The sequence below is a fragment of the Rhinatrema bivittatum genome, chromosome 7, assembly GCF_901001135.1.
Source record: "Rhinatrema bivittatum chromosome 7, aRhiBiv1.1, whole genome shotgun sequence".
NCBI classification, from domain to species: domain Eukaryota; kingdom Metazoa; phylum Chordata; class Amphibia; order Gymnophiona; family Rhinatrematidae; genus Rhinatrema; species Rhinatrema bivittatum.
In genome coordinates, this window is record NC_042621.1 from 33,678,752 (window position 1) to 33,691,992 (window position 13,241).

The 13,241-nt window shown below is 52.0% G+C and overlaps 1 protein-coding gene across 5 annotated transcripts in view; it reads right to left on the reverse strand.

Moving 5' to 3' along the window:
* Nucleotides 1-2,338: 2,338 nt before the first annotated feature.
* The window catches only part of CDK10 (cyclin dependent kinase 10), a 59,075-nt gene continuing 48,172 nt past the window's right edge, over nucleotides 2,339-13,241 (reverse strand). For 2 of the 5 annotated variants that reach the window (XM_029608222.1, XM_029608221.1), the window contains exons 9-14: nucleotides 3,786-3,845; nucleotides 3,533-3,656; nucleotides 3,284-3,423; nucleotides 3,071-3,123; nucleotides 2,876-2,985; nucleotides 2,340-2,555 (exon numbers count right to left, since the gene is read on the reverse strand). In XM_029608222.1, coding sequence (XP_029464082.1) covers nucleotides 2,897-2,985; nucleotides 3,071-3,123; nucleotides 3,284-3,423; nucleotides 3,533-3,656; nucleotides 3,786-3,845 — 466 coding nt within the window. In that variant the 3' untranslated portion in view covers nucleotides 2,340-2,555; nucleotides 2,876-2,896. Of the gene's footprint in view, nucleotides 2,556-2,875; nucleotides 2,986-3,070; nucleotides 3,124-3,283; nucleotides 3,424-3,532; nucleotides 3,657-3,785; nucleotides 3,846-13,241 lie in introns of all 5 variants that reach the window. The other 3 variants (XR_003857677.1, XM_029608219.1, XM_029608220.1) reach the window with 3 other exon arrangements.

The following is a 13,241-nucleotide window of genomic DNA, read 5'->3' on the forward strand; positions in this document are numbered from 1 at the left end:
GCCAGCGAGATCTTCCCCCAAGGGTGCCAAAATGGGTGGAGAATCCTCATCTCCTGATCCGCGGGGGGGGGGGGGGGGGGTGGTTGTCGACTGGCCCCGACAAGCCCTCCAAGCCTGAGGAGGAAGCCGCATCCAGTAACTGAGTAAGGGTACCGCACACGTGGCAGATCAGCAATTCTGTGCGAGGGTCCATGCTACAACGCTGGCAGCCCGAGTAGCAACAGCAGTGCTGAAAACGTGGAGGAACGCACTGCAAACGGGCCCAAAGCCCAACTCACCCTCTCCCTTCAGATAACGCCCCGGGGGCAGAGGGAACACGATGCCCAAGTCCTGCATCGGCCGCTACAGGCAGCCCCCCACTTCACCGACTCCTTACCTCGGAGGAGAAAGGTTTTTTTGTAAAAATTTTACGGAGCCAAATTAGTGCAGGGGGAAAGGGAGCAGCTAAAGCAGCTTTTGGTGGGGAGTAATCAGGAGCCCCTGGCCTTCCACAACCAAGCTGAAGCGGGCGAAACCCAGACAGGACAACCCAATCCCCCGGATGCCCAGCTTCCACTGAGGGATGGCCCACGAAGGTGCCTAACACCTCAGGAAGTGACCCTAACCAAAAAGAAAAATCTCTTTAAAATCTAACTAAAAAAAACTAACTAAAAACTAGTAAGACTGCAGGAGTGCATCTCTACCATCTGCTGGAGTCAGAGAAATACTGAGGAACTGCAGGTGGCACTCTTGTATATATGGCAGTGCCCAAAGCTTTGCTCTCTGACTCCATCTGCTGGTAGGGATACACAACCCACTTTTCTGGACTGATCTGGGTATGTTCAGGAACCAAAGCTACCATTGCCCGATGGTTGAAGGATGCTATAGCTTTGGCTTAAATTTGTCATGGTTGATCGGTTCCGGATGGTCTCAAGGCTCATTCAATCAGATCTCAAGTGGCATCTTGGGCAGAGAATCAGTGTGTTTCGCTGCAAGAGATTTGCCGAGTGGCTTCTTGGAAATCTTTGCACACTTTTGCTAGGCATTACCGTTTGGATGTCCGAGCTCTGGAGGTAGATTGTTTTGGCAGCAGTGTGCTCAGAGCAGGACTCTCCGGTTCCCACCCCATCCCCATCCCAGCAGTCTGGACTGTTCCGGGTACATACAGGGAAAGGAAAATTTGTTTATCATCTGATAACTTTCATTCCTGTAGTACCACGGATCAGTCCAGACGCCCGCCCGGGGTTGCATGTTCTGGGGAGTCCGCTTGGTTATTTGCTTATCTTTCTGCAGGTTGTATCGAAGAATACTAAGATATTGACATAAAAGTTTTTCTAGTTGGCACTCCTTCCGTATGCATAATTTTCATGTTCACACCGTTTGTTCTAGCCATTGGTTTAAAAGATAAAGTAAATTACAATTAAAGTTTCTTCATTCTGCTTTGATATTGATTATACTGAAGGGATCGCAGGTGGCAAACCGGTTATGAGGGGTGCTTTTCAGTTTGATTCTATGACTCCATATGCTGGAAGGGAGGCATAATCTCAGCGGTCTGGACTGATCCATGGTACTACAGGAACGAAAATTATCAGGTAAGAAACTAATTTTCCTATAGGTGAAGGATATTCACCAAGCAGCCACAATGCCAACCATTGGCTCAAAACCCCCATTTAGTTTCTCTTCAAATTGCAGAAAGGAGTAAGCACTGACAAGCAGACACCTAGAGAGAAAGATAGATACCTCATTTAAAAAAACCAAAAAACCCACTCAGACACTGTTACCCTTACTGGGACAGACAGGGGGAGACAGACACTCCATACCCAGACACCTCCTCATTCTCTCTGGACTCTTTGCCCATTCCCCTCCCATACCTCACCATTTCCCCCCACCCCTCCAGGTGGGCAACAAATGTGATCTCTCTCCCCGAGTAGGGGCGTGGAGGCAGCAGCAGGAACTCCTCCCGGGCTGAGGCCTAAGGGTGGCAGCAGTTCTTAGGCTGTGGAACACTTCAGTGGCTGCTCCCGTGTGACTCTCCACCTGGGCCCACCCCAGCAGAAGCAGGTCCTCCCAAAAAGAGACATGGCTAAACCATGGCATGCTTACAATGTTGTCCCTCCCTCCTGAGCATTCAGTGGCTGCATAGTACCATTTTTTTTTATTCCCTGATTGGACAGCCAGTATGCCCCAACCCCCTTCAGGATAGTTCAAGCCCCCCAGCTTGCTCATCCCTGCTCTAGGGCATGATGTGCAATCCTGCTTATCCTCCCCCTACCCCTCTAAAGCACCTACTCTTTGATTCTCTGCCTGCCATACTCTATGCAAATCCTTGCTCCCACGTGGAACTTGCCAGTGCCCCCCCCCCCCCCATCCCCCAGCCTACTGAATGCCCATGTCTGGATGCAAGCTGCCACTGCCCTCCCCTCCTTGCCGCGGGCCCACTACTAAACACATTCTGCCGCTACCCCTTCCTGCCTGCTCCTGACCCTGCCCGTTCCTGGGTACAGTCTGCCACCGCCTCCAGGATTTCCACATTTAGAAAAATCAGCTTTTCTGGCTTCCGTGTGTTTTCTTGGAACCTGAAACACAAGAGAGAAGTAAGTGTGGATCTGGGGTACCAGGCTGTTTAATTACTACATGGTTAGAATCTGACAGAACTGCAGCCCCACTGATAAACTGTGATGGAATCGACCTGTGCGAGACCCTTTTACAGCAAGAAAAGGATGGACCATGGGATTGTTACAATCTATTTGAATAAATCATTTTCCAAGGCATCGGTCTTGTTTTTGTTTCTTCACATCCGTGGCTATCCTAGACTGATTACCATCTTGTTTTGTGGGTCCTTCCCTACCATGGGATAAGGAAACTGCCTAGGGGGTGGGGGTCAGGCATAACTTACCTCCCACGTGCAGTCAGCCTGTCAGTGCTTGCCACGGCTCTCCATCCCCCCGCCCGCTACCCGCTTGTTGCGATGATGCGGGAAGGTGGGCATCAGCTCCGGCTCACAGGCTGCAGGACAAGAAAGCGGCAAATGTTAACCAAGCCGTGGCTGCTGAGTCCGTTCCCAAAACGCAGCGCAGTCTTGGCCACTTACGCAGAGGCTTCTCTTTGAAGTAGGAGCTTTCCGAGCAGTCCTGCGCGGTGGCTCTGAAAAGAGAAAGGGCAGCACAGGAAGAATTAGGGCCAATAAGACCCAAGATTTCTCTCCCCCCCCCCCCCCCCCCCCCAACACCCAGAGTTTGTGCTAGAGGGGCCTTCCCTGTGTCAGCTCCCAAGTTCCCTGGGGGGTAGGGGAGAAGCCCTTTACCTTTTTTTGGGGTCATACATAAAGAGGAAGTTAAGTAGCCGCAGGCCTGCCTCGGAGAGCCAGGGAAATTTGTGCTTCAGGTTATTGTATGGCTGTTTTCTCACCGTGTACTGACTGACCAGCGGCAGCTTGGAAAAACCCTGCAGGGCAAGCATGAGAAGGGGGCAGATGAGAGATGCAGAAGAAAGCAAAGCTGGACACCCCCCTCCCCCATTCACAGCACAGACAATAACGATGCAGCACACGTACCGGCCAGATGTTCTCATTGGGCGTCCCAAGCAGCTGCACGATGAGGTCAATCTGTTGGATTTCAGAGCTGCCCGGGAGCAAGGGCTTGTGAGCCAGAAGTTCAGCCAGAATACACCCTACGGCCCTGGAGAAGGGGAGAAGAGAGAGAAGAATCTGTTGGCAAGAGATCCATCTGAGCAGCCAGCCTGCCCACCCGCCTTCTCAGAACGGGCCACCCTCCTCCCTTGTTAGGCCCTAGCGGATAATGTCTTACCACATGTCAATAGCTGTGGTCTGGGTGGTGGTCCCCAGTAGCAGCTCTGGGGCGCGGTACCTGCCAAACAGAAAGTGAAGCTGGAAAAAAGCTTCCAACAGAACCATGCACAAACCGGCCCTGACTCAGGAGCTAATTCTCACTAAGGGGTGAGCTGCAGCATGAGGCAATGGCTCCTAGCAGCGAGTCAGGCCTCCAAAGGAAAACTGGTTCTTACCTGCTAATTTTCATTCCTGTAGTACCACGGATCAGTCCAGACTCCTGGGTTTTGCCTCCCCTCCAGCAGATGGAGACAGAGAAGTTTTGGCGAACTCTGTCCTATACTCAGAGGTGCCACCTACAGTCTGCCAGTATTACACTGTATCAAAGCTGAATGAATCCAAACCCAACTTAACTAACACCGCTGAGAGGTACTACCACAGGAATCAGGCCCACTAACCCCAAATGGCAGTAGAGCCCGTGACAACTTGGTACAACTTCAATGAAAAGTATTGTTTTAAGAGTTTCGAATTATCTGCAGAGCAATGAAAACCGTTGTCTCTATGCTGAACTGGGTGGGACTCTGGACTGATCCGTGGTACTTACAGGAATGAAAATAAGCAGTAAGAATCAATTTTTCTTTCCCTGTACGTACCCGGATCAATCCAGACTCCTGGGATGTACCAGAGCTCTTCTACATGGGGAGGGACCCGGAGAACTCCGCTCGGATCACCCCGTCACCAAACCCCCCAGAACCTGGGGCCTGCACATCCAACCGGTAATGCCTAGCAAAGGTGTGAATTAACTCAAGTGGCCGCTCTACAAATCTCCTGTGGCGACACTTGCTGGCACTCTGCCCACAAGGCCACCTGTCACCGGGTAGAATGCGCTCGAAGACAGACTGAGAGTGGCCGACCACAAAGAAGGTACACTGACCCAATAGCTTCTTTCATGCAGCAGGCGATCGTAACTCTAGCCGCCTTATGTCCTCCTTTTAGGGCCACTCCACAATACAAAAATATGATCCGACATACAGAAACTGTTGGTAACCTTCAAGAAGTGCAACAGAACCCGGCATACATTAAGCTTTCTCAGGTCTCGAGACAGGGGATCAAATGGTCTAAACTAGGAAAAGACGGAAATTCAACAGAGACTAAAAACTTGGCTTTTCAAAAAAGCATTTCCAAGCCCTGAATAAAACCTTCACGCAACAGCACAATTGGATCTATATACTGTGTCATATTTATTCATATTCTGTGTCATATTTAGCCATCCGGTTACGTATGTTCCGTTTCATAGTGATGTACCGCCACATTTATTCGCATAGTCTTATTTACTCATCTTGCTACTCTATTACATTAATTGGCTGAAATGTAAATATTGCTCTGTTCTTTCTCTCCCCTCTTCCAGTTCCAAGTTAATTTTTCCCTGTTTTATTGTAACTTTCTCACATCCTTTTTCTGATTCTCTGTATTTAAAAGTTCAAGGTTCTTATTGAGAATATTGTTTATTACGCTACGTTATGCTTTCACACTTTGTTAATTGTAAACCGGGTTGATGTGATGCCTATCATGAAACTCGGTATAACAAAAAACATTAAATAAATAAATAAATAAATAAATAAATAAATGAAAAGAGGATACCACCTTCGGAAGAAAGGAAGGCACCGTCCACAAGGAAACTCCGGAATCCATAATTCTCAAAATAGGGCTCCCTGCATGATAGCGCCTGAAGCTCAGAAACTCTGTGCGCTGAGGAAATAGCCACGAGGAAAACTACCTTCAACATCAGATCTTTTAACGTCGCTCTCTTCAGGGGTTCAAAAAGTGCCGCACACAAAGCTTTAAGCACCAGGTTTAAGTTCCATGAGGGACAAGGGTCTCTGATCGGCGGATGCAAATGCTTTGCTCCCCGGAGAAAACGAGCAACATCTGGATGCGCGGACAAGGCTACCCCATGGATTTCACCATGGAAACAACAGAGAGCCGTAACCTGTACCCTGAGAGAGCTGCCTGTAAGAAAGATAAAATATCCGACATCAGGGCCCAAGTAGGCTCCACCTTATGCTCAACGCACCATGATTCAAAGACTCCCCACCCTCGGACGTAGGCTAGGAAGGTAGAGGCTTTCCAAGCCCGCAAAAGGGTAGCCACCACTGCATCCGAATAACCTTTGCTTATGAGACATTTACTCTCAAAAGCCAGGCCGCTAGACAAAAGCGATCTGCCTCTTCCAAACAAGTGGGACCCTGTCGTAGGAGCCTCGGAAGCTCTCAATCTCAGGGGCCCTGTCCACCACTAGACCACCACTAGACCGATGAGATCCGCAAACCATGGATGTCTTGGCCACTCAGGAGCCACTAGGATTACCTCCGCTGGGTGAGATTCTATTCAGCACAGCACCCTGCCGATGAGAGGCCAGGGTGGAAATACATACAGCAGTACCGTCGTCAACTGAAGCAGCGAGGGGCCTTGGCATTGCAAAACGTTGCCATCAGGTCCATACTTGGCTGGGACCACGACGCATATGCAGTGAAAGGTTTCCGCGGACAGCTCCCATTCCCCGGGATAGAGTCTGTGGCGACTGAGGAAACTGACCTGTGAGAGGCAGCAATCCTGGCTAGATTCTGTTCCGCCCAATGCATCAATTGCTGAGCCTCGGATCGCTATAGATTGGCTCTTGGTTCCTCCCTGGCAATTGATATAAGCCACTGCTGTCGCATTGTCGGACAGAACCCTGACCGACTTGCCCCGCAAAAGTGATAGAAAAGCCTACAATGCTAAGCGAAACCCCCCCCCACCCCACCCCGGTCTCCAGACGATTGATCGACCACTGGGATTCCTCCACTGACCACAGACCTTGCACTGATTTGTCCTGACAAACCGCTCCCCAGCCTGAGAGACTGGCATCCGTGGTCACCACCGTCCAAACGGGAAACTCCAGAGGGACACCGCAGCTCAAGTTGTCCGAGATGAGTCACCAATCGAGACTGGAACGAGCATATTCTGTAAGAGGAAGATGAAACCGCTCTGACACCGGGTTCCAATAGGACAGCAATGCTGATTGTAGAGGTTTCATATGAGCAAATGCCCATGGGACCAATTCCAGAGTTGAAGTCCTCAACCGAAGACCCGAAGATAGTCCCAAACTCTGGGAGGTTGTTTGGACAACAAATCTCGCACTTGTCCCTGTAGTTTGATTATGTGCTCCCCCGTCAAAAAACTCTTCCCTGCTCGTGTCGAACTGGGCTCCCAGGAATTCCAAGGACTGGGAGGGAATCAGATGGCTTTTGGCTAGGTTGTTCACCCAACCTAGTGAATCGCCGCATGGCAGAGAGCTTCCGACTTTGCTTGGATCAACCAATCATTCAGATATGGATGAACCAAGAGTTCTTCCTTCTGGAGCTGTGCTGCTACCACAATCATGTAAAGGTCCTGGGCGTTGAGGCAAGACCGAATGGCAGAGCCCGAAACTGAAAATGCTCTCCCAGGTTCGAAAATCTCAGGAACTTCTGGTGGTCGGGCCGGATACAGATGTGTAAATATGCTTCGGTGCAATCCAGAGACGCTAGGAATTCCGCCTTGTGCACAGACGCAATGACTGATCTCAGGGTCTCCATGCGAAACAGAGGTACTCGAAGGCATCTGCTGACTCTTTTCAAGCCAAGAATGGGCCGAAAGGTGCCCTCTATCTTTGGCACCACAAAGTAAATGGAATAGCGGCATTTCCGTCGTTCGGCGGGAGGCACTTGAATGATGGCTCTGAGCTGGATAAGGCGTTGCAATGTGTCCTGCACCGCCCGATGCTGTTCCGCATATGAGCATGGGAAGACGAAAAAGTGGTCTCGCAGGCGCCGAACAAGATCTAAACCGTAGCCGTGCTTTATTAAACTAAGGACCCACTGGTCCAACGTCAGCTTGGTCCACTCCTCATAAAATTGCGAAAGTCTGCCTCCCACAATTGAAACCGAGGAATGGACCAGCCTCATCTCATTGTGAGGACTTAGGCACACTCCTGCAGACTGGCTTGACCCAGGTCTGCCGAAGCGACGGCCTCAAAAGGACTGCGACCAGGACTGTTGCCGGCTGGAAAACTGTCTAGCTGAGGAACCTGATGATCTAGAAGAACGAAATCTCTGATTTCCCCGGAAGCGGGACCGAGGAGTAAAGGAAACTCTCATCTTGGGTTTATCCTCTGGCAACCGATGGACCTTGTTCTCCCCTAAGGAATGGATCAGATCCTTCAAGTCCTTTCCGAAGAGTAGCTTGCCTTTAAACGGTAAAGATCTCAACTGAGCTTTGGAGGAGACATCAGCAGACCAGTTTCTCAGCCAGAGTAATCTGTGGGCCAAGACAGCTGACATCATAGCAGTCCGTACATCCACACGGGTGGATGAACGGAGGAGGTCGTACAGGGCATTCGCACTGTAGGCCACAGTGGCTTCCAAACGTCCCGCTTGATCGGCCTCCTCTTCCGAGAGAGATGATCATTGCACCCATCGAAGGCTTTCCCGCAAAGAGAAGCTGCTGCACATGGCAGCCCATACTCCCAGCGCGGAGACCTCAAATATTTTCTTGAGCTGAACCTCTAGCTTGCGATCCTGGAGATCTTGAAGAGCCGTCACTCCCGTCACTGGGATGGTGGTTTTTTTTGTTACGGCCGACACCGCCGAATCCACCTTGGGGACTCTAAGAAGGTCCAGGGCTTCCTCCGGTAACGAATACAGCTTATCCATCCTTTGCTGACTTTCAAAGCGAAATCCAGGGTGTCCCATTCATGGAAGAGCAGGTCAGTGCCTGAGAGATGAAAAGGGAAGGATCTGGTTGGTCCCCGAAGGCCCACCATAACAGGATCAATATTCCCCATCTGGGAATCTTCCTGCGGAGTCTCAATACCCAACTCCTCCAGAATTGCCGGGATGAGCGGTCCCAATTCATCCCTCCTGAAGAGACGGACTACCTTAGGGTCATCTCCCTCCATAGCCTGCAGCATTGCATTGTCAGGGCTGTCATCCAGATCCGCCCCCCTCGGGGGCTTGTCCCCCAAGTCCTGATCCTCCGGCTCAAAATCAGATGAAGAATCGTCCAGCGGACGAGACGGTGCAGTCTGAAGGGAGAGCTGCAGTCTCGGCATGTCACTTTATCAGATAGTCTAGGCCGCTTAGCAGTGGGGCCAGACATTGCTGTCAGGGACCCGGAACTTCTCTTTGCGGGCCTTAAAAATCCTTATGCAATAGCATAATGAAGTCCGAGGGAAAGGAGGATGAAGAGGAATCAGATGCCCCCTCAGGGATGTCCTCAGCCACATCAATTGAAACATCCAACGGGCCGCCCCCTGCAGGGACTAACGCGCAGTGATAATGGAGGGGGAGACTTCTCCTCACCCCCCCGCGGCACGCTCAGCCGCACGAAAAGTGGCCAAAATGGCCTCCATTCCCGCGCTGAGCTGGAACGGGTCTGGAATGCTGTGCTGCGGCCAGCTGAGGCTCCCCGACTCGCGGCACGGCTCAGTTTTCCTAATTTCAGCTGCTCCGGAGGTTCCCTCCCCCCTGGGGAGGCAGTCAGAGCAAAGGCCTTCCCTGAAGACACGCGCGCGCATCTCCACACGCTTTACAGACTGCACCAAGCGGCATTGAAGCAGCTGCCCGTGGCAGCAAAAACGGCAACGGAGGAAAAGGAACGTCGAATGTGGCTCACCCCTAGCAATAGCCCTCCGGAAACAAAAAATCTACGGAGAGCATGGCCTGGACAGAAGCTCTGCTTTCTCAAGTAAATTTAAGATTTTTTTTTTTTTTTTTTACAACCTGTCCGCGTCGGGTCCGGTGCCTCCTGGGGTGAGTGATCTGGGCTCCCTGGTATCACCCCAAAGCGCTAGGGGAAGAAGTGATAAACAGGGCCTCAACCCCCACTCCAATTGCCTCAGATACCAGGGGGGATGGTCCTCTCAGATCCTGCTAACCTCCCCCCCCCCCGGGAGGCTGTCTTGAGCTTGAAGAAATTTCTTCTAAGTTCTCTAAACCTTCTACTTTTTTTTTTAAACTGAGTAACTAAGACTGTAGGGTTTTGCACCTCCACCATCTGCTGGAGACAGAGATAGGAAAATTAGTTTCTTACCTGATAATTTTTGTTCCTGTAGTACCAAGGATCAGTCCAGGACACCTGGGTTGTGACTCCGCACCAGTAGATGGAGACAGAGCAAAACTTGTCGGAGTGAGTCATATATGACCCTGTGCCAGTCACAGCCCCCTCAGTCTTACGTAATGTCAAAGTAGAAACTCAACCATGAAAACAACAACTAACTAGAAAAAATTTGCTTCTTAAACAGAACATAACACCAGACAACCCATCTGGAACCGGACTCCCTAACCGGGAGAGCTAAACAAGCGATCAGATCAGTTAATAAAACGATGAGCAGACTCTGTTACTTCAGCGCAGCCGTACAGGCGGGATCCTGGACTGATCCTTGGTACTACAGGAACGAAAATTATCAGGTAAGAAACTAATTTTCCTTTCCCTGTACGTACCAGGATCAGTCCAGGACACCTGGGACGTACCAGAGCCAACTTACCAAGGGTGGGAAGAAGAGAGTCCTGCTCGGAGCACCCTCTCTCCAAAACCCCCGGAATCGGTAGCCCAGACATCCAATCTGTAATGTCTGACAAAGGTATGCAACGACTTCCAGGTAGCCGCCCTGCAAATCTCGAGGCGACACTTGAGAAACTTCCGCCCAAGACGCCGCCTGAGACCGAGTCGAGTGGGCATGAAGACCCACGGGAAGCGGTTTTCCGCGCACCAAGTATGCCGAACCAATGGCCTCCTTGAGCCAACGGGCGATTGTAGTGCGGGACACTGCAGCCCCTTTCTTTGGACCAGAGAACAGAACAAATAGATGATCTGTCACCCGAAACGGATTAGTGACATCTAGATAGCGAAGGAGTGACCTCCGCACATCAAGCTTCCTTAAATTCCTCGTTTTCGGGTCAGAGCACTCCCCGACAGCGAAAGCGGGAAGCTCAACCGATTGGTTTAGATGAAACGCCGACGCGACTTTAGGGAGAAAGGAGGGGACCGTCCGCAAGGAAACTCCCGAATCGGAAATACGCAAGAACGGCTCCCTACAGGGACAGAGCCTGTAACTCCGAAATACGCCGTGCCGAAACAATCGCCACCAGGAATACAGTCTTCAACGTGAGATCCTTGACAGTTGCGTGTTTCAAGGGCTCAAACGGTGCCGAGCATAAGGCGGAGAGCACCCAATTAAGATTCCAGGACGGACATGGCAAACGCAAAGGAGGACGAAGATGTTTAGCCCCGCGAAGAAAACGGGAAATATCCGGGTGAAGAGCCAGGGAGGATCCTTGAACCTTACCCCGCAAACAACCAAGCGCTGCTACTTGAACCCGCAGAGAGCTGCACGCCAACCCTTTGGCCAGACCAGCCTGGAGAAACGCCAGAATATCGGATACCGAAGCGGAAGTGGGATCCAACCCGCGTTTCACGCACCATTCCTCAAAGACCACCCAGACTCGGACATACGCCATGGAGGTAGACTGCTTCCTGGACCTCAGCAGCGTGGCCACCACCGCGTCTGAGTAACTTTTTCTCTTTAACCGATTCCTCTCAAAAGCCATGCCGCGAGACAGAAGTGATCCGCCTCCTCCAAACAGATGGGGCCCTGTCGGAGGAGCCCCGCGAACCTCTGGAGACGGAGGGGTTCCGCCACAGACAGCTGGACGAGGTCTGCAAACCACGGACGGCGCGGCCACTCCGGTGCTACCATGATCACGTTGGACGGGTGCAACTCTATGCGCCGGAGAATTTTGCCGATCATGGGCCACGGGGGAAACACGTACAGCAGGACATCCATTGGCCAGGGAAGCACCAACGCGTCGACACCCTCTGCTCCCCTTTCTCCATGCAGACTGTAAAATCGCGGAGCCTTTGCGTTGTGCCACGTGGCCATCAGATCCATGTGGGGCACTCCCCACGTCCTGCAGATGAAAAGAAACGCTTCGTCCGCCAGCTCCCACTCCCCGGGATCCAGGCGATGACGGCTGAGAAAATCCGCTTGGATGTTGTCGGTTCCGGCAATGTGAGACGCTGCAATGTTGCTGAGGTTTTGTTCCGACCAAGCCATCAAGAGCTGCGCTTCCTTTGCCACCAGCGGACTCCTCGTCCCGCCTTGGCGATTGATGTAGGCCACGGTGGTTGCGTTGTCCGATAACACCCGGACCGCCTTTCCCCGCACCGCAGGTAGGAAGGCTTGTAGTGCCAGTTGTACCGCTCTGGTCTCTAGCCGCTTGATAGACCACTGGGCTTGAGACGCTGACCATAAGCCCTGAACCGACTTTCCTAGGCAAACTGCTCCCCAGCCGTAGAGACTGGCATCCGTGGTCACCACCGTCCAATCGGGCACTAGAAGGGACACTCCGCCGGTCAGATGACTGGAATCCAGCCACCAGTACAGGCTGGATCTCGCCTGGCCCGCGAGCGGAAGTGGTAGGTAGTACTCCTCCGACACCGGCTTCCAGCGGGATAGCAAGGATGACTGCAATGGTCGTAGATGAGCAAATGCCCAGGGAACCAGCGCGAGAGTTGAAGCCATAGAACCCAGGACCGTCAGATAATCGCAGACCCGCCGCGAGCCAACAATCGCCTCACCTGAGACTGTAGCTTGCACGTGCGCTCCTGAGAAAGGAACACCTTGCCCTGTTTCGTGTCGAACACGGCTCCGAGGTATTCCAAGGTCTGGGTAGGTACCAGCTGACTCTTGTTGAAGTTGACAATCCAGCCTAGAGACTGTAAGATCTGCAGGACTGTCTACCGCCAGCCGACACTGACCCTCGGACTTCGTTCGAATCAACCAATCGTCCAGGTAAGGATGAACTAGGAACCCTTCTCGGCGTAGCTGCGCCGCCACCACTACCATCACTTTCGTGAAGGTACGGGGAGCTGTCGCTAGGCCAAACGGGAGTGCCCGGAATTGGTAATGCCGCCCCAGGATGCAGAACCGGAGAAAACGCTGGAACGATGGCTGAATGCCCACGTGAAGATACGCCTCCGTGAGATCTAGGGAGGCCAGGAATTCTCCGGGACGCACCGATGCAATTACCGAACGAATCGTCTCCATTTTGAAGTGAGGAACTCGAAGGCATCTGTTCACCCCTTTGAGATCCAGGATTGGTCTTGACGTGCCGTCTTTCTTTGGAAAGACGAAGTAAATGGAGTAACGGCCCTTGCCGAGCTGATTGACCGGGACGGGGACAATAGCCCCTAAGCTTTCCAATCGCCGGATGGTGTCTAGCACTATCGCCTTCTTCCCGGGGGCCTTGCAGGGTGAGACTAGGTACTTGTCCGCTGGGATTCGAGCAAAATCTAATGCGTAGCCGTGTCTTATCACATTGAGGACCCACTGGTCCGACGTCACTCTGGCCCATTCCTCGAAAAATAACGTTAACCGCGCCCCGACATTTGGGAT